The following is an 18146-nucleotide window of genomic DNA, read 5'->3' as shown; positions in this document are numbered from 1 at the left end:
GTCCAGATCAACCTGATTTCACCCTACGTACTACGTAGTAGATCATTTTGGGGAAATTGAACAGCAAGGTTTTTTTTTTTGCTGTTGTGAAAAAACAACAACAATGGGGTCAATAATCAGTTAATCAACTGTTAATATAAAACTTTACACCCAAATGTGATTGTCTGTAATGTAAGCAAATGATTTATTTACGCCTCGCGCTGTGTGTGGTGGTGCAACAGAAACAAAGCTCAGTTGGTTTCTAGGCAACGGTGGGAGGGACAACAAAGTTGCTGGTAAAAAAAAATCCTAAAACCCATCGAGCTGTTACATTCCATAAAACTCATCTGGATACTGTGGGAATATGCCACAAGAACGAGATCCGTTTCCATTCCCGCGATATGAAAACGACTATACATACACAGGGAATAAGGCAATTCAGGTAATTACACATATTAACTTCAAACTTTAAAACTGGCCCCTTATCAGGTTAACGTTAAAGATAAGTTAACGTTAGTTCGGTTAACGTTACCTGCGTTTTAAACGTTAGGCCTAATTTATAACAGTTACACTTTTATTTACATTTCTCAACTTCTCACTTATTATCTCGTTAATTAGAAATTGCCATATGACAAGCCAACCCATCTCGCACAAAATGATGAACCCTGGAGGAGACTCCACAACACGACAACACAGGCCAGTTCTCATCGAAATGTCTTTCATTATGATGCTACAGTAAGTTTATTTAACCTCGAAGGGGGATTTGAATTGACGAATTATTACTTAAATTAACGTACTGTAACTAAAGTAAATGAGCGCAAATATGTTCTGGTTCAAAGCAACTGTGTTTTTGAAACGCAAAAACTTTTGTTACAAGGCACCAAACGACAGTCTGGACATTCATCTAAAATCGACCTACGACCATCATCTAGGATTATTTCAAAACAAAAGTCAAACAATGACGCAGAAGGAAACTCTTGCATTGGATAAGGCGTAAGGCCTCTCTCTATATATATATATACACACATAGACATATACATATATATATATACACACACACACACATATATATATATATATATATATATATATATATATACACACACACACACATATATACATACATATACACACACACACACACACATATATATATATATATATATATATATATATAGATAGATAGATAGATAGATAGATAGATAGATATACAAACACACACATACAGTTGTCAACGTTTGAAGTGGATCCAAACCTTTAATCAAAGTTATACATGAATTTTGAACAATACCCGGTCTGGTCGTAGGACAACTTTGATTAACTTTTTTTTTTTTTTTTATCCACTTCAAATGTTGACTACTGTATATACATATACACATGTGTGTTTCCTGTATGTACACTTTTTTTTTTTTACAAAGAAATGTTTTATTGACACTTTAAAACAAAACAAATTGAATCATTTATTTCATTTGAAGGCTTAGCAATCTGTATCTCTCAGCCATTGTAATGCTTTTCTTACACAGGACACTGAAAAACAGAGAATCAGAAGACTCCGTTTGTGAGACCGGCAACAAAGGATTAAAAGTGTGGGTCGACATCCAGAAGGCTTCTATATACAGTATTAAAGGGTCCATAGGTGAGAATTAATATTGAACCCATAAGAAATTGATTATAATGTGTAAAAAAACGTAATTTATTCAGTTTTTTTTTCTCTAGAGTCTCATCACACCGCCTCTACAAACCGAGGCTACTCACGGAAGCATGATGGCGGCTTTTATTCTACGTAGCGCAATACAAATACAACCTAAACAAGTTAAGATGACCACCTGTATTTCCAGTTGGTTAAGTAATGAACCGCCACATACATGTACCAAGGCTTGAAAAATAAAAGAAACCAAGACATGCTGATGTGGTCTCTTCTTCAAATGGATACAATACGTTTGGCGGGCAGCTCCGTGAGGCTCACTGACTGTTATTGTGAGATCAGAATCGCCATTATACTCAGTGAACAAACAGGGCGTATTGGAACCAAATCCAGCACCCTGCTTGCTCTAGTATATCTGATCGAATCATCATTTCTTACCACAGTCTCAACTGTGGATGCCCTCAGTGAAAAAGCCTCACGATCATCGCTACAGAAGCTCCCGAGTCGGTTACTATCATCTCTGTATCCGAGCAGGGCAACAACTCGGATAAGATCAAATAAGATCATGGTGTAGATTTTTTTTTTGTAAAAAAAAAAAAAAAAAAAAAGGTCTCATTCTCACACACTTTCACAAAACACAAACATTCATGCACACAAACAACCACTCTCTCACGCTCACTCCACACACATGCAAACACATTCACTGAATAACCTCACATCCTGGTTGACGTCACTATAAGTAGCACTTTGGAATCATGGGAAATTTTTCAACAACACCAAAACTCACAGTGCCCTCTTGTGGTCGGTAACGTTTTATAAATATGAGGAGCCTCCAGCGTTATATATATATAAAAATATATATAGGTTGTATTATTATTTATTAATTAAGTGTATTTTGTAAATTAAACGTGCAGGAATAAACTGAGACTAAAACTACACAATTTAGACGAGATTAACCTGTTGGTTATTGTTGGTTTAAAAACAAACACCTGTTAATTTCATTTAGTCTTAATGAAGAAATAAAGAGATCAAGTGTCGATGTTTCCAAGGAACGAAGAGAGTTAAAAACAGCATTGATGTCTGTCTACGGTAATTAGTTAATCTGGCATCCTGCGTGCCTCGTTTAGGCCTAGGGAAAGGTTAATCTGGAATGGCGTAATGAGCTTGAACGCAATGTCTGCAACAAGCATCACTGAACATAAACAGAGCAACACAGTGAGAGAAAGCCACAAGTCTCGACACCAGCCGCACAATGCTGGACTTCTTGAACACAACCAAAAAACAATCAGCTGTGTGTGTTGAGGTGAGCGTTACCTAGAAATGTAGTAACATTATTTAAGTTTAGTTGGTGAACCCTCAGCCTTTTCTACAAAGATAGCAATTTAGTGTATCTGTATTTTTGCATCTGTATGTTGCAGGAGTGGGAATTAAATGTATTTGGTGTCCAATTACTTTTCCATAGTTCATTTCAAGTGGAACAACACTTGAAGTACTTTTTAATTCAGGTAATTGTTCCATGAATCAATGGGAATCTTAAAGGGAAACTGATATACACTTTTGGTTTTAGCAGTTTTATTAAGTCGCTTTGACTTTGCTCTCTGCCTGTTGTACCAATCATGAGTCAAAAGGCTTCTGAAGTTAATTGTGCTGTATTCGTAATGCAGTTAGTTTTCACATGAAAAGTAAATTTAATGACATCAATCCCAGTAAATTAGTTTTTATATGAGCCTATCACAAACTATTACATAATATGGTGCTCATGAGTTGTGTATTGAGTTGTGTATTTCAGACAGTAGTCTTTCATGTTGGTTTGGGAGTGTGGAGGTGGGACATGGGTGTGTTTGTGTGTGGCTGACACACACACAGATGGCCACTGAGTGTGGCACTGTAGGACCAGAGTAAGCTGGTTTATCCTGGTTATTTATTCTAAACACCCTGCTGTGGGCGGATGCCCAGCTTAATGTCTCATTCAGTGGTGGAGTTCAATAGGTTTCTAAAATATTCCTGTAGTTTAGTACAGTATATGCTGTAACTTGAAAATTCATCATTCATTTGCTAAATATATTGATTTAAACAATGACTGATAACACTTCCATCTGTAGGCTTTCATATGTGTATATATTCATATTTGAGAAAAGATGTTCAACCTGGGTTTCCTTAGCATTAAATATATGTATATGTATATGTGTTTGTAAGTTACCTTTTAATGCTAAGGAAACCCAGGTTAAACATGTTTTCTCGACCCTATTGGCCTAGTCGTATAATTTCAGCCTGTGTTTCAGAAGTCGTGAGATCAAAAATAACTTGGACACTTCAGTGTTGAGTCCTCTTTGCTTCATTCTGTGTTAGTAAATCAAGCCAACGCACATTAAGAGGCAGAGCATGTGTCATCTCAGTCCATTGAGTGGATTTGATTCTGTGCTTTCCTCAGCAGGTGGATGGATGGACATGTTGGCACTCAGTTTCTCCATTTTAAATTGCATTCTAAATGTATTAGGAAACGACCCATTAATTTGGCTGTATGTTTTTGGCATGTGTACCATTTATTAGTGCGTTCACATTTTATTTTTTTTCTCTCCAGCGGTCAGGATTCAGACATCACAAAAAAGGTACAGGCACTGACTATGCTGTGATTTGAATTTACATTGCATCATATAAACAGTGTCAAACGTGTAGGCATAGGTTAATACATCTTCCAGTTTGCTTCTCATATAAACTAAAGTATTAAAAATCATTTTTAATAATTTAGGCGAGTCTGAATGTTTCCCCTCTCTGTCTTTTAGAGATCTATGCGTGTCATCCTCCTGTGTCCCAGCAGAGCACAGACAGCGGAGATGAGTTCATTCACCACAGGAAACTGAATGGCTCACCCGGCGAGTGTCCCAGTCGCCAGAATCTCCATAAAGAGCTTCTGCTCGGCCATAAGAGGTGAAGAAGAGAAACGTCAACATGAGGTTTACTTTGTAAAGTATTTGATTAGGTTGGAGTGCTTTATTTGCCAAGAACAGTAAACAAAGTTGAGAGATATAATCAAGATCTAAATCCCATTAAGCTTACAGTAAACTGTGTTTTTCCTCAAATAAACTCCTCTGAACAAGGTTTGCTAAACTAAAGTGACCTAAAGGCTTCTGAACTTTTTTTGTTCTCAGAGGGCTGTTGTTGGAGGAGAAACCAGAATTACAGCGTGTGTTACAGCAGAGGAGACTTGACCTGCACAGAGAGGAGGAACTTGCCCTCCGACGCCCTTCTGACCTGGAACAGGAGCTCCGTAAGAGACAGCAGAAACTGCAGGAGGTACTGACCATTTTTTTCATCACTGGAATGGAGGTCAATGGTTTTGCCAGATGCATGACATTTACTTGATTGTCTTTGAACTGAATCATCTGGCAATGTGTTTTAACTGTTGTACTCGTGTATGTTTTACTCCCATTACAGAAGTTTCATATAATATTTGAGCATTTTGTAAAGTTCACTGCTTTTTTAAATGTCTCTACAGTATGAAATGGAGGAACAAAGACGCATAGAGGATGAGAAAAATGTTCCAGAATTTGTACGAGTGAAGGGGAATCTGCGCCACATACAGATGACTGAACAAAACTGAAGGATATGTGGAGAAAATGTGCTTTGTAATTTTTACAAATGTTTTCATATAAGAGATTTATTTTGATGTTATGAAATTAAATGGTGTACAGCTATAATGTAATGAAGCACTGTATTTAAGAGTTTAGTTCAATTTACTGTAATTTGAGTCGAATTAAAGCTATTGATGTCTTGTAGAATATAACCTGGTGTCTTCCTCCCTTTTTTTTCTTTTCTTAAAAAAAATAAAATAAAAGCATATATCTGAATAGGACTTGTGAGTTATAATACTAGGACTTTAATATCATATTGGGCATACAAGGATTGACAAGTGGCCAAACTGAAAAAAAGTACCACTGACTTTAAAAAAAAAAAAAGCTTTCATACTGAAAAGGGAACAGTTACATTCTAACATCTCCAACCATATCTCAAATCCAGAACATCATAGCATGGACTTTTATCTGACTTTTTTAAATTATTATAATTATTGACAAATTATTTTTTGTTTCCCCTAGAATTCCCAAATCGATTTTGTGTCTTGCTGCCTTTGCATTTACAGGTAGCACTTCTGCACATTGCCAGCCGGAAGAGAAATCTCCACGGACTCTTCCTTTCAAATGGAAATGTCCCCGTTTAATTAGCTGATCTTTAAATTCACCGAGAGGCTCGAGGAAAGAAAGCCTGACCATCTGCCGTAACCTGCATTTATCAGGAAAGCAACAACAGGAGGCAAATGGCAAGCAAAGCACGACAAAGAAATGAAGAAACTCAATCCATGTTGTGTCCTCAAAATGTATATCTTTAAAGGCTGATGACATTTACGACAAATACTCTTTCAGCAAATTACTTTGAGCAGTATCAGGCATGCTGCCACGCAGGAAAACAAAGTTGTGGCAGCGTGCCATTTCAGACACTATTCATAGTCCAGAGGACTATTCACCAGCTGTCCTCTTGTTTAACTCTATTGTCTCGTTTTTCTCCCGCTGGCGACACGCCTATAGCAGAAGAAGCGTGTGCTGCCTTCAAAAAGATCACACACACACACACACACACGCTTACGAACTACGAAGCATTCTAGACAAACATTGGCGGAGTAGCCTATTTGCAATGGTATCGCCCTGTTTTTACCTCTAAACTTGTTTACAAGCACAATTTGAAAATGTTGCTCGATAGAATATTAGGCAGGGGTCTATTAATTTGAACACGTGTGTTACATTATAAATACGAACTGGAGAATGTTTCAGCTACACGGCACACCCCCCTGCGAAGATACGGGTTGGTACAGTCCAGTGGCTTTTGGCTGGCTTGAGTTAGAGTCTACATCCAGCCGCACTGTGGAGTCCACCGGCACACGCGCATCTGCGGGAATGGAGTGAATGGGAGGGTGTGTTTTGGGCTGGATACAGCAAAGGAAGGTATGATTAAAATGCTAAATATTTTTATTTATATGACATTGTATTTGTATAATATTATTTGTGGACATAATGTGTAGGCTACCATATGTAGGCTATTGAAATTATAATTTGTTAAAGCTCTTTGCTCTCCGAGAAATCGTTCATTTAAAGGCATGCGCAAATTATTTTGATAAGCTTTTATTGCACTCGTTTTCTTTTTTTTTCTCTTTCTTTTTTTGTCACCTGAAAGTACATTTTCAATAAACATAAAGGCTGATGATTTAATTGTATGGACTAGTGCAGATTTGTTTCTGCTTAGTAAGGCCATCCAACCCTTCAAAGCATGCCAATTATAACAGAATGTCAGTTCAATCTATTCTGCGTGATATTTATGGGCCTCGAGTTGATTGTGATTGTTGATGACATGATTGCGTTATGAATGATTAGATGGAATGCTTATTACAATGTAAACAAGTGATGTATCATTTGTCTTCAAGCTCCACGCATTCTGACTAAAGCCATGCTTTCTTTTGAATGCTGTATTTGTAAAACCTATTTTGTTTCTTCTTAGTGCTGTTTAACATTGATCTCTAGATAAAATAATATTGGTTTATCCATTCTGTGGTCTGTTAAAGTTAATTAGAAGGAACATTTTACCTACAGTCACAGGCACAGCCATTGCTATTTGTATAATTTTTTTTAGAGTTCCATGGTAAATCTTAATTGACTTTGTACTGGAATACAGATTGCAAAGTGGATTTTTTTTTCACAAAGGAGAATGAGTTTTTACACTGTTTAAACTTTTCTTTCTTTAATTTATTAGCTAAAGGTGTTCTTGTCTGTGAGAGGCTTTTTGTCATGCTTTCTGATTAATCATTTAATATTCATTGAGTGGCATGATGAAAGAAGAGAAGTGGAATCACAAAGACTGTTTTCAGGTCTTTTCACTCACTCACACTCTCTCTCACTCTCCGCCATGTTTTGCATGGCAAATTAACATTCAACTGGTTTTTGGCTTTGCACCAACTGTGGAAAAAAATCACTAAATTCTGTCGCTCCTATAACATCTGCGTCCACACGATTCAGCATCTCTATAATAACAGGCTCCGCATACATTCTGGGTCGTGTTCAAGACTCCTGTCAGACTTTCCAAGCTCTGGCCCTCTCTGGGAATTCCAGACCTGGCCGCAGTGGTAATGAAATTGGCTGGGTAGGCATTCCAATAGATCACAGCCCCACAGGCTCATGGGAAAGGGTGTTGGGAATCTGGTGGAGATGGAATAGACAGCACATGAGAATTGCAGACTACTGAAAATGGCTTTATTCGCTGATGTCTCATCTTTACGCTTGACTGCGTGAGAGGATGGGTGGATCTGTTGTGTTATCCTTCTGCTGCCGAGATCGCTGTCGAGAAGTCTACGTCCTGTCTGCTCTTCTGAGCTTAATGTGCTTCGTAATCAAGACCGGGCTAATGTGCTTTCAGGGTGGAGCTCCTTATGAGTGCAGTCTGTGGGTTTGAAGGAATAGGTCATCCAAAAATTCAAATCTGTCATCATTTACTCATCTCAAACCTGTATGAGTTCCTTTCTTCTGTGGAATACAAAAGGAGAAGTTCTGAAGATTGTGCTGATTGCTTTTTTTTTTTTTTACGCAGTTACAAAATCCTTTTCAGGGAAGTCAGTTCACTCAGAGGGCATATTTGCAAAGGCTTCAGACAGCAATTAAAATTTTACATTGAACTGTATTGTCTTTAATTTTTTTTTTTTTATTATTCTTGCATTATTACGACCTTAACAATAGTTAATACAATTATTAAACAGAATTATTACGAGATAATTACATTTTACTGCCATTTTGAGTTGGAGCTCTCAGAAAATCTTGAGTTTACAAGTTGTAATTGAGTTCTATGAGGATGTCAATGCTTTTTACTAGTCAGAATCTCATAACTACAGTAATTCCACCTTGAGACCCAATGACAGTTTCTATGGGAGCTTCTATGGCTCTTTATATTTCGAAGATGGGACTTATTCCGCCATTTCAGTTTCTCCCATTCATAGTAATTCAAGTGAACCATCTACCCTAACCCTAAATCTTTGTTGAAGCTGGAAAGCTTCAGTCTCCACTCATTGTAAACAATAACTCAAAAGCACCATAAATGTGTCTAACTTCAACCCATGTGCTATATTGAAAGTCTTCTGAACTCATACAATAGCTTTGTTTGAGTAAAAGACCAAAATTTAAGACGTTATACCTGCATGATTTCATTGAAATTGTATTGAAAAGAGCAAGCAGTACAGTTTTCAATATCTCTTTTTTGTGATCCATTGAAGAAAGTATTTTTTCATGACATGAGGGTGAGTAAATGATGGCAAAATTAGGAGTTGCTTTTCATAAAGCACAGTTTGTCACAGTGACCTAATCCCCACTGCAGTTTCATCAGCGTTTCTTTTGCCCTCTCTTCCCGACTAAGTCTTGTTGTATCAGCAGAGACTGTCCTCAGCCAACTGGGTGCTCGGGCTTGTTGACACAGAGCTTTGCTGGTATTTTAGTCGTCGGGGTGTCTGATGGAGCCGGCTAGTTTCTATTGTGATGAGCTTCATCCATCCACATGAGTTACAGAACTGAATGAGGATAGAGCCTTCGGTAGTGCCACTATCACATCCTGTCAAATTTTCTTCCTCAGAGCTCAGGAAGAGGGATGATAAAGATCCACACTGACTCATTAGCAAGGATGTTGTCCCTTGTGATGTGGGTGGGCAACTAGATTTCCCCCAAAATAGCATTTATATAAATACAATGTCTGTCCTAGATTTTTTTTTGTGGATGACACCAGCACTCATTAGATACAAGGAACCTTGGGCCTCATTTATAAAACACGCATAGCCTACAATCGGATTTCACCCTACAAATACAGATTTAAAAGACAAAAACTGATGTGAAAATGTTCTTGAGTACACCAAATAAAAAGCATCCGTCCAAACGTTTTGCTCTCATACCATTAAATAAAATAATCCAACATTGATTATGGAATTGTAAAGATAAATATGAAATCACAGTATGCATTTGTTGTTTAATGCGCAAATGGGCAACATTTAAACATTTATTTAAATGACATATTGTCATTAATTAAAAGCATTTAGAAACATTTTATATTATATGCATATTATAAATTGTTCGTAGGAACATTTCAAAAACAACTTCTACATTTAGGATCATTCTACACACATCTTACTGAGGTCTGATTATGGTTACTTTAACTTATAATAGGACTCCAAAAAAGCAGTGTTGGAGATACTGTCATAAGACCCGCTAATATCTTCCTCAGATCTTGTCACTGGATATGAAAGGATCCTTTGTGATCCTCCTGATTCTCAAGAAGATAAATTCGGTCATAATTTACTCACCCTCATGTATGAATTTCCTTCTACTGTGAAAAACAAAAATTTGAAAAATGTACTTTTTGTCCCCCCAAAAAAACACTCTAATTTTGGGGTGAACCTCCCCTTTATAAAGATCAATTAAAATAGACACAAGTTTCCTGAATCTTTGATTCCTTTTACATTTGTAAGAGGGTCTGATCTGTCATTCAAACTCTTCCCAGTGCATTAACATGTTCCTATACAATAACAGTAGCAAGACTTTATGTAAATAAATATCACAGCAGCATCTCCTCATCTTACTCTCTCCCTACTGAGGCTGCGAAATCTGAGACTTCACAGTCTGAGAACCCTAAATGTTATTCCTAACAACCCTTTAGAAAAACTTTGCCTGTAAGTTTTCTTCATGGTAATAAGAGAAACCCTGACACGGTTATCTGAGTTATCAGCATCTCCCGCCTGAAGCTGAATCAGCACGGACGCATTGTTCCACTTCAAAGCTGTGGCGAGTGTGCGCTGAAAGAAAAAAGAGGGGGTTCTTGGAGAGAACAGGTGCAGCCTTTGGAAGGGGGAGAGTCCCTTATGCCATCTGTTGACTTCTAGTTTCCCCCCAAACACACTCCATCACAATTCACACACGCCTGCTTGGTCATAGTGATCCAGGTTGCTATGGTGCTGTATGGGAAGAATAAGACCCCCACATGTGTGTGTTCAACTCCGGGCAGGCGGCTATTGTGTTTTGAGACATTCAAAGATTTGGGGAGGGGGGTGTGCGTGTGTGTGCAGACTGAAATAGGGCTGGATAAGGCGAATGACCAGTTGCTTTGTCAGATGTTAAGGAGACGCTGAGGTGCCTGTGCAGGGTTCTCCTCGCGAGGTTTGTTTTTACTTAATCGCACGGCCACAAGCCACTATTTGGAAGGCAAATTTACTTAGTGGTTGCTAGACTGGAGAGCAGTAGAGTAAATGGAGAACGCTTGAAATCAAACAACAGATTTGAATCTTTTCTCTTTCCCATCAACAGGTCACATCTGCAGACTGAACTGGGATATTATTATTTTTTTTCAACGAAAACTGCAGAATTACAAAAACAAACATGGATTGTAAGGAGGAGATCAGTGACTCTGATAGCGGGATCATTTTAAACTCTGGTGAGTGCTTTCATTTCTATGTTAATGATAAATCATATTTAGAAGGGAGCAGAAAGCATCTAGCTAAATTAGGTGGTGTAGTCACAAAAATAAGTTTTTATTAGTATAACAATTAAGGTTATATCCGCCTTATCCAGCCCTGTTTCAGAATATTCCAGTTTCTTTGATTTGTAATTTAAAGAACAGAGGGAAGAAAATCAGATAATGTGACTCAAACTCTCGTTTCCCACATGATCCCTACAGCTCATTTTAACAATAGATAATCTAAAGAACACAGGAAATGGTGGAGGAAAGTCAGATGATGTGACTTGTTTCCCACATGAGCACTACAGTTCAGTGTATCAAGGCAGGCCAACTGCTAGGCCATGTCTCAAAGAAATGATCATTTTCATTTTGAGGAGGATGCAAAATGTGCCCTATGTGTGTGTGTGCTCTTGTGTAATGAAATCTCTTGTGTTGTCCAGGCCCGGACAGCCCCACGTCTCCGGTGAAGGACCTGAGCACACACACGCGTGCCATGAGGCTGAAGCAACAGGCCCTTGAGGACAGACTGGAGTTGTGTGTCCTCGAGCTCAAGAAACTCTGCATTAGAGAGGCTGTGAGTGACAATGAAAACAAGCCATCAGTGCTGTCATCTTACCATCATGAACCATATTTTTTAGTTTAAGCATAGAAAATGTAAATATACTCCACATGGGGGTTTTATTTGGGAATTCTTTTTAGTAGTCTAATCCAAGGTTACACAAACCATCACAAGTAAGAGGGTCTGTGGAAAATTCTTGAATATTGACCAAAAATCTGCTTGAGAACTTAGCAGGCTACATGATGTTTTGCCATTAATTTTCTCTGTAGAAATTTCAGTCACACTTTAGATTAGGCTCCCCTCTATTCTCACGATTAACTAACCATTAACTATGTCTTTTGCCCCAATAAACTCCTAATTACTGCTTATTAATAGTATTAATAGTAAGGTAGTTGTTGAGTTTAGGTATTGGGTAAGATTAAGAATGTAGAATATGGTCTTGCAGAAAAGGCATTAATATGTGCTTTATAAGTACTAATAAACAGTAAATATCCTAGTAACATGCATGCTAATAAGCAACTAGCTTATTACCAAAAGGCTCCTTGGTTCAGAGAAGTTTAACATTGGCCTAATTAACTAATGAAGCATAATAACTTCTAATCAGTCAAAACAGTTACACAACCGTTCAAATGTTTGGGCTTAGTAAGAAATTTTTAAAGAACTCACCAAGGTTGAATTTATTTGATTAAAAATACATTAAAATCTGTAATATTGTGAAATATTATTACAATATAAAATCATTGTTTTCTATTTTAATATATTTTAAAATGTAATTTATTCCTGTGATGACTAAGCTGAATTTTCAGCATCATTACTCCATTTCCAGTCTTCAGTGTCACATGATCCTTTAGAAATATAATATGCTGATACATACACAAGAAACATTTCTTAATCAGCACAACTGTTTTCATCATTAAATTGAATGTTCATAATGTTACAAAATATTTCTATTTCCTATAAATGCTGTTCTTTTTGTAAACATGCTAGCTAATTCTTTAAAACAATTAAAATCTTACCTAGCCCAAACTTTTGAACACTACTGTGAATTACATAAAAATTGAATTAAGCGTAAAAAATACTTTTTGCCAAAGTACATTTTGTCCAATCCATCTTTCGTCATAATTTTATTAATACATGTAAAACGCACCGAGCTGACAGGTCTGATCTTATGACACTTATCAGGATTTATATACAATATACGGTATAAGTATGTGAGCAGCGGCGCACACTGACTCTTTTATTGTGTGATCAAAGAGCTGCTCTGCTCACTGCTGCTCATAAAATCACTTGAATGTTGTATATGGAGTTACAATAATTTTAGGTTTTGATATTTAAAGCAGATGAAGCACCACAGTCTTCACCACTTTTTAAGACAAAAAATATTATATTATTGGAAAGTTTCAGTAGGAAAGTCAGCTGGCTCGTAAGCGTAAATCAGATTGCTCTGATTAAGCCGGGCTTTCTCTTGTTCTGAATACAGCCCTTCAATAGAAGCACTGAAGGCAATGGCCAAGAAACAGATGCTTCTTTGCATGTTAGCCCACTTGTCTGTCATTCACTACTGGCCAAGCAGGGAGAAGATTTAAGGGCCTAATCATCACCCTTTGTGGACACCTCGACAATATAAAGACGAGCATCTGCTTGCTCAAAGATTTTTTTGTTTTGTATTGATTAACAAACATAAAGTTAGTTTTCTTTGTCATTGCTTTTCGTTGAGTCCTCCCATGGTTAAAATGCTTTGCTTTAACAGGAGCTGACTGGAAAGCTGCCCTCCGATTACCCTCTCCTGCCCGACGAGAAGCCTCCGAAAGTTCGGCGACGCATCGGAGCCGCTTTTAAACTGGATGAGGGTTTTATTTCACAAGATGGCGAGGTACAGGCCGCAGTTCCTATACAGAGATTATTTTAATAGCTATGCTGCAGCTGGCTGTTATTTGAACCTACCTGGCTAGTTTTAAGTGGTTTTATTATTAAACTGAATCCGTTCCGCTTATATGGAAAATATTTTTATGAGGTGCGTTTATTTCAGCATTTTCAGCTTGTAATCATGCGGTCACCCCCTAAAATGTTTGTCTCCAGGAGTCTGAGCTGCACGCGCTCGAGGCTGATCTCGCCCTGCAGCGGCAGATTTATGAGGCGGCCCGAAAGCTCTCCCTCGAGGAGCACATCAGCAAACCGGTGAGGAAAAGCCGACTGCAGCAGTGTAAACGTGAAGAGAAGAAGCTGAAAGAGCTGCAGGATGCGATACTGAAACACCGCATCAACCACGGCTGTGTCTCTCCGCAGACCTGCTATTCATCCAGACAGAGAGGTCAGCCAATCAGAAGCCATTGTTTCTCGTTATTTGTTCATTCAAATCAAATCATTTAAATAATACTATTATTTGTTGGTCCATTTCAGATCTTTGTATGTCTGATGACAGCTCGCTGTCTGACGCTGTTGCCTTGGATGATGGTAAGTAACTTAAACTTAAACTCAAACTTTCACACCCCACTTTATGTGATCATTTGATTACTTTACTGTATGAGTTTGCTAATGTCGAAAAACTGTTCTTTATCAACAGATTCTGACTCTGCTCCCTTTTCTTCCACCGTATTGGGGTCTTCCACAGACAGCGGCTTCCAGCGATTGACACTCTTAAACAATAATGGCCCAAAGCAATCGAGCTCCAGCTCCAGTCTGGACTATGATGCCTCACCCATCCAGAACTCTCCGTGGAAGGAATCCAGCTTGGACCAGCCCTACCAAAAACAAAAACCGTCTCACTCTGCCTGCAGCAGCCGCTCAAGGTATTATGGGATATTCTAGTTTTGAGCCAAATGATAGATGTTTTAGTTGGAGTATATATAATGCAAGCGTTTACTTTGTGTTGTCGGAGCAGTTTTAAAGGGACTTGATAGAGCATTTGGTTGACGTACACTTTATCATTCAAAAGTTTGGGGTTGGTAAAATCATTGATCAAAAATACAGAAAAAGCTTTTTAGTTTAATTTGAACATTTATTTGAAATAGAAAATAGATTTTACTGTCGCTTTTGATCAATTTAATACATCCTTGCTGAATATACTGTAAGTATTAAAGGGATAGTTCGGCCAAAAATGATATTAAACCCATGATTTACTCACCCTCAAGCCGTTCGAGATGCATATGTCAATCATTTTTCAATCAAAATAACTGGCTTCCGGCAACGGTCGACACCCGTTCACGGGAGATGGATGCCGGCGTATGACGTAGGACGTAAAAACAGATGTGGGCTGGGCCAAAAAACTCAATATCCTCTTCTCTAATATCAAAATGCTCCGACATTTTCTTTTAAATACACGTTTTTTAAATCGCGGAAATCCCGAGTGGAGTTTTGTTTTGCTCTGCTCTCTGGCTGCGCTGTCGCGTTTGTTCTACGTCACGACGGTTCCTACGCTACGTCCTACGTCATACGGCGGCATCCATCTCCTATGAACGCGCGTCGACCGTTGCCGGAAGTCAGTTATTTTCATTTATAAAGTTTTAAATATGTATATTTTTACGACAAAACCGCACGGATTACCCTCAGAAGGCCTTCGTTTATCCCCCTGGAGCCGAATGGATTACTTTTGTGAAGGATGCATGCACATTTTTGGGACTTGAAGGAGGTGGACCCCATAACTTGACATTATAACCACTGAAAGATCTAAGACATTTTCTAAAATAACTGAAAATGTGTTTGTCTGAAAAATGATTGACACATGCATCTCGAATGGCTTGAGGGTGAGTAAATCATGGGTTTAATATCATTTTTGGCCGAACTATCCCTTTAACTTCCTTATAAAAAAAATGACGTCCAATATCTTTTACACAGCCATTACTGAACAAATCAGCTTTGATTTTTCTAATCAAAGAACTTGTGTTGTTACACTGTTTATCACAGTGAGCTGGTTTGAGGTTAAAACATTCTAACAAAGAACTATGTGTCTATTTTAGATACATTTATTATCAGTATGTAATCTTCATAATGATCTCATGAATTGCTTCCTCTGTGTCAGCAGCAGTCCAACAGGCTTACCAACCGACATTAGAATGGCAGAACTTCCTCCAGCACCCCAGTTTGTTTTTAAAAGTCTACCAATGCGGAACAATCAGCCAAACAGCGCCCCCTCCACCCCAGAGCTGCCACTGCGCAGACAGTTCTCTCAGTCCTTTAGGTAAGTAATATATAAATTAATAAATTAGTCAGACTTGGAATTTGAGAATTGTCCGAATACTGTTTATCATAATGACATAATGAATACCGTTAAATACTCATAATCATCCGTTGTACAACTACTTAGACAAGAAGGCACTGACATGTAAATGTATATATTATATCTCCTACCAAATAGACTTCCCAGAAGCAAACCAGAATTGACCAAGGCCAGCTCAGACCTGGGACGGGGCCGGACCAAGTTGCCGCGTCGACGAGTGACCGAATTTGCGTTAGCCTACTCCGTTCAGCGTTTATATCAGTGCAGCTCTGAAGACAGCAGCTCCGAGCTTTCCATTTCCTCATATAGCAGTTCCTCCAGCCGAGAGACAACCACCGAGGCACCTAAACCCTGTCCGCCTCCATACGGCTACCATCGCACTGCTCCAAATAAAGCACCAGGCCAGCTCAACACCAACAGCACACTCAAAAACAACAACAACAACAACAACCCACCTCACCTCATGCCCGGCCCCAGTCAAGTCAAGATTAACAACAGGACACCTCTTCAGGTGGACATGGGGAGGCTGCAACTCGGACCGAATTCACAATCTGGGACCATGCATGCTAATAAACCCCAACAAGTGGAGGTTACTTCACCCAAACGGATGCTCAAGCCTCCCCCGCCGTACACAAAGGTAGTCCGCACGACGTCGCTAAGAGAATTCCCCAATCATACCAGCCGGGTGCTTCCTCGAGAAATGGTATCAGGAGAGCTTAAAACCTGGCATCAGAAAAACAATTTAGCCGTGTCCAAACATCGCTCACTTGAACGACAAGGATCAATTCGAATTAAGCGCCCAGAGCCGCCACCTTACCACCAGATTCCCTCTCAAAAACAGGTAAAGACGTGTACAATATGTGCGTTTAGCAATACCAATTTCATAAACTGAGCATCATGAATAAAATCGGTTCTTGGCAGTTAAATAATGAACATTCTTGTGTTTCTTTCCAGGTTTCTCAGAAAGTGATTCTGCAGAGGGCTTCCGATGGAACGCCGCTGCAGTGGTTTGAAGAGGAAGACTCTGAGATTGTGAGTCAGGTGTAAGCAGGCAGAAGAAACCTGGAGGAAATTACACTGAGAATAAGTGAACTCATTGTACACCTTTAGTTTTATTTATTGAGCCAATGGACTCATTGATGTAGCCTGATAGTGAAAATTATGTTAATTCTCACCGAGACTTTCTGACCAAGTTGGAGCTGAGCCAGTGAAATATACGCCTCAATTCCATGTATGTCTACATTTGTGATTCAATTTCAAGTCTAAGACTTCCTCGTAAGGCGTCATGCCAGATATTTATGATGAATGTATAATATAATGGTCATTTTATTGATGTCAAGAGTGTGTTGCTCACTTTTGCAAATGACTGATGAATGGCCTCATGGAAATGACATAATTTAGTATATATTTGTGTCTGGTACACATTTCTTCATAACTAAAGTATTACGTAATGTCTTAGTTTCCCCATGATTTAATTTAATTTAACACATTATGAATAATATATTATTTACCCAGATTGTTTTTATTTGTGAATTAATATTGTCCCTTTGCTAACACATTTTTTTAAATTAGTGAAATGTTTCAAGAAGTGTTGCTCTGCTACTGTAATATGCATTGTAATAATAATCCATCTGTGAGTCTTAATAATACCAAATGCAGATATTTTCCTTCATGTTTGTATCCTAATTATGAAATATATTTTATATTATTTATAATACACTTTAATAAACAATCTCACAGATCCTCACTAGTATGTCTTGTGCTTTTTTGTGTTTGTCACATATTCAAATATTTGACGTTGAATAAAATAGAAAACAGTTGTATGGTATATTGAAATAAGATTTTTATTCTGAGACAGTTTACAAACTATACATGAAACAGTTTCCCCTAAAACAAAGTTAAAACAGCAACCAAAAATGATCAACATTACTTTTAACAGATCATTCCATTTTAATTTCTATGGATATTTATTATAATTTTTCACATCCATAAGACAGGTGTCTGCAGCAGCCACACTAATATGGCTAATATTATGATTGAGCAAAGAACAGTGAGGTAGATGACCAGGATTATCCAGCGGCAGTGATACATCCATTGCATCAGGGGGCGCCGTCTGAAACCATACAAGTGAGTTCAGAAAAATGAATGCATTAATAATTCAATAAATAGTGAAAAAGAAGTGTGTGATTGAGTATTAAGGGTAACTCACAAGCTGATGACAC

General features: G+C 38.2%; 3 protein-coding genes across 4 annotated transcripts; all 3 read left to right on the top strand.

The window, feature by feature from the left end:
- Positions 1 to 343: 343 nt before the first annotated feature.
- Positions 344 to 2327, top strand: cfap276 (cilia and flagella associated protein 276; the record flags this gene model as incomplete). The annotated part of the gene is made up of 5 exons (XM_081348483.1): positions 344 to 421; positions 598 to 714; positions 857 to 972; positions 1503 to 1615; positions 1696 to 2327. The coding sequence occupies 5 exons, from the start codon at positions 344 to 346 to the stop codon at positions 1764 to 1766; spliced, it is 495 nt and encodes a 164-aa protein (XP_081204609.1). The 3' UTR covers positions 1767 to 2327.
- A 301-nt stretch (positions 2328 to 2628) lies between these two features.
- On the top strand, positions 2629 to 5675 carry LOC308680579 (protein FAM107B). 2 transcript variants are annotated; one of them, XM_081348780.1, is made up of 6 exons: positions 2673 to 2927; positions 3043 to 3129; positions 4206 to 4233; positions 4408 to 4552; positions 4774 to 4918; positions 5121 to 5485. In XM_081348780.1, the coding sequence occupies exons 1-6, from the start codon at positions 2877 to 2879 to the stop codon at positions 5223 to 5225; spliced, it is 561 nt and encodes a 186-aa protein (XP_081204906.1). In that variant the 5' UTR covers positions 2673 to 2876; the 3' UTR covers positions 5226 to 5485. The 2 variants fall into 2 exon arrangements, with proteins under 2 accessions (XP_081204907.1, XP_081204906.1); XM_081348781.1 differs by lacking the exon at positions 3043 to 3129 and having other exon boundaries at positions 2629 to 2927; positions 5121 to 5675.
- Positions 5676 to 6528: 853 nt separating this feature from the next.
- On the top strand, positions 6529 to 17670 carry inavaa (innate immunity activator a). The gene is made up of 10 exons (XM_081349860.1): positions 6529 to 6618; positions 10999 to 11125; positions 11590 to 11723; positions 13459 to 13581; positions 13788 to 14019; positions 14109 to 14162; positions 14272 to 14497; positions 15730 to 15885; positions 16063 to 16765; positions 16879 to 17670. The coding sequence occupies exons 2-10, from the start codon at positions 11071 to 11073 to the stop codon at positions 16969 to 16971; spliced, it is 1776 nt and encodes a 591-aa protein (XP_081205986.1). The 5' UTR covers positions 6529 to 6618; positions 10999 to 11070; the 3' UTR covers positions 16972 to 17670.
- Positions 17671 to 18146: the final 476 nt, after the last annotated feature.

Source organism: Scardinius erythrophthalmus (assembly GCF_964197995.2).
Source record: "Scardinius erythrophthalmus genome assembly, chromosome: 20".
In the NCBI taxonomy this organism is placed as follows: Eukaryota; Metazoa; Chordata; class Actinopteri; order Cypriniformes; family Leuciscidae; genus Scardinius; species Scardinius erythrophthalmus.
The sequence above is the reverse complement of the archived record's forward strand: the minus strand, read 5'-3'. Positions and strand labels throughout refer to the sequence as shown.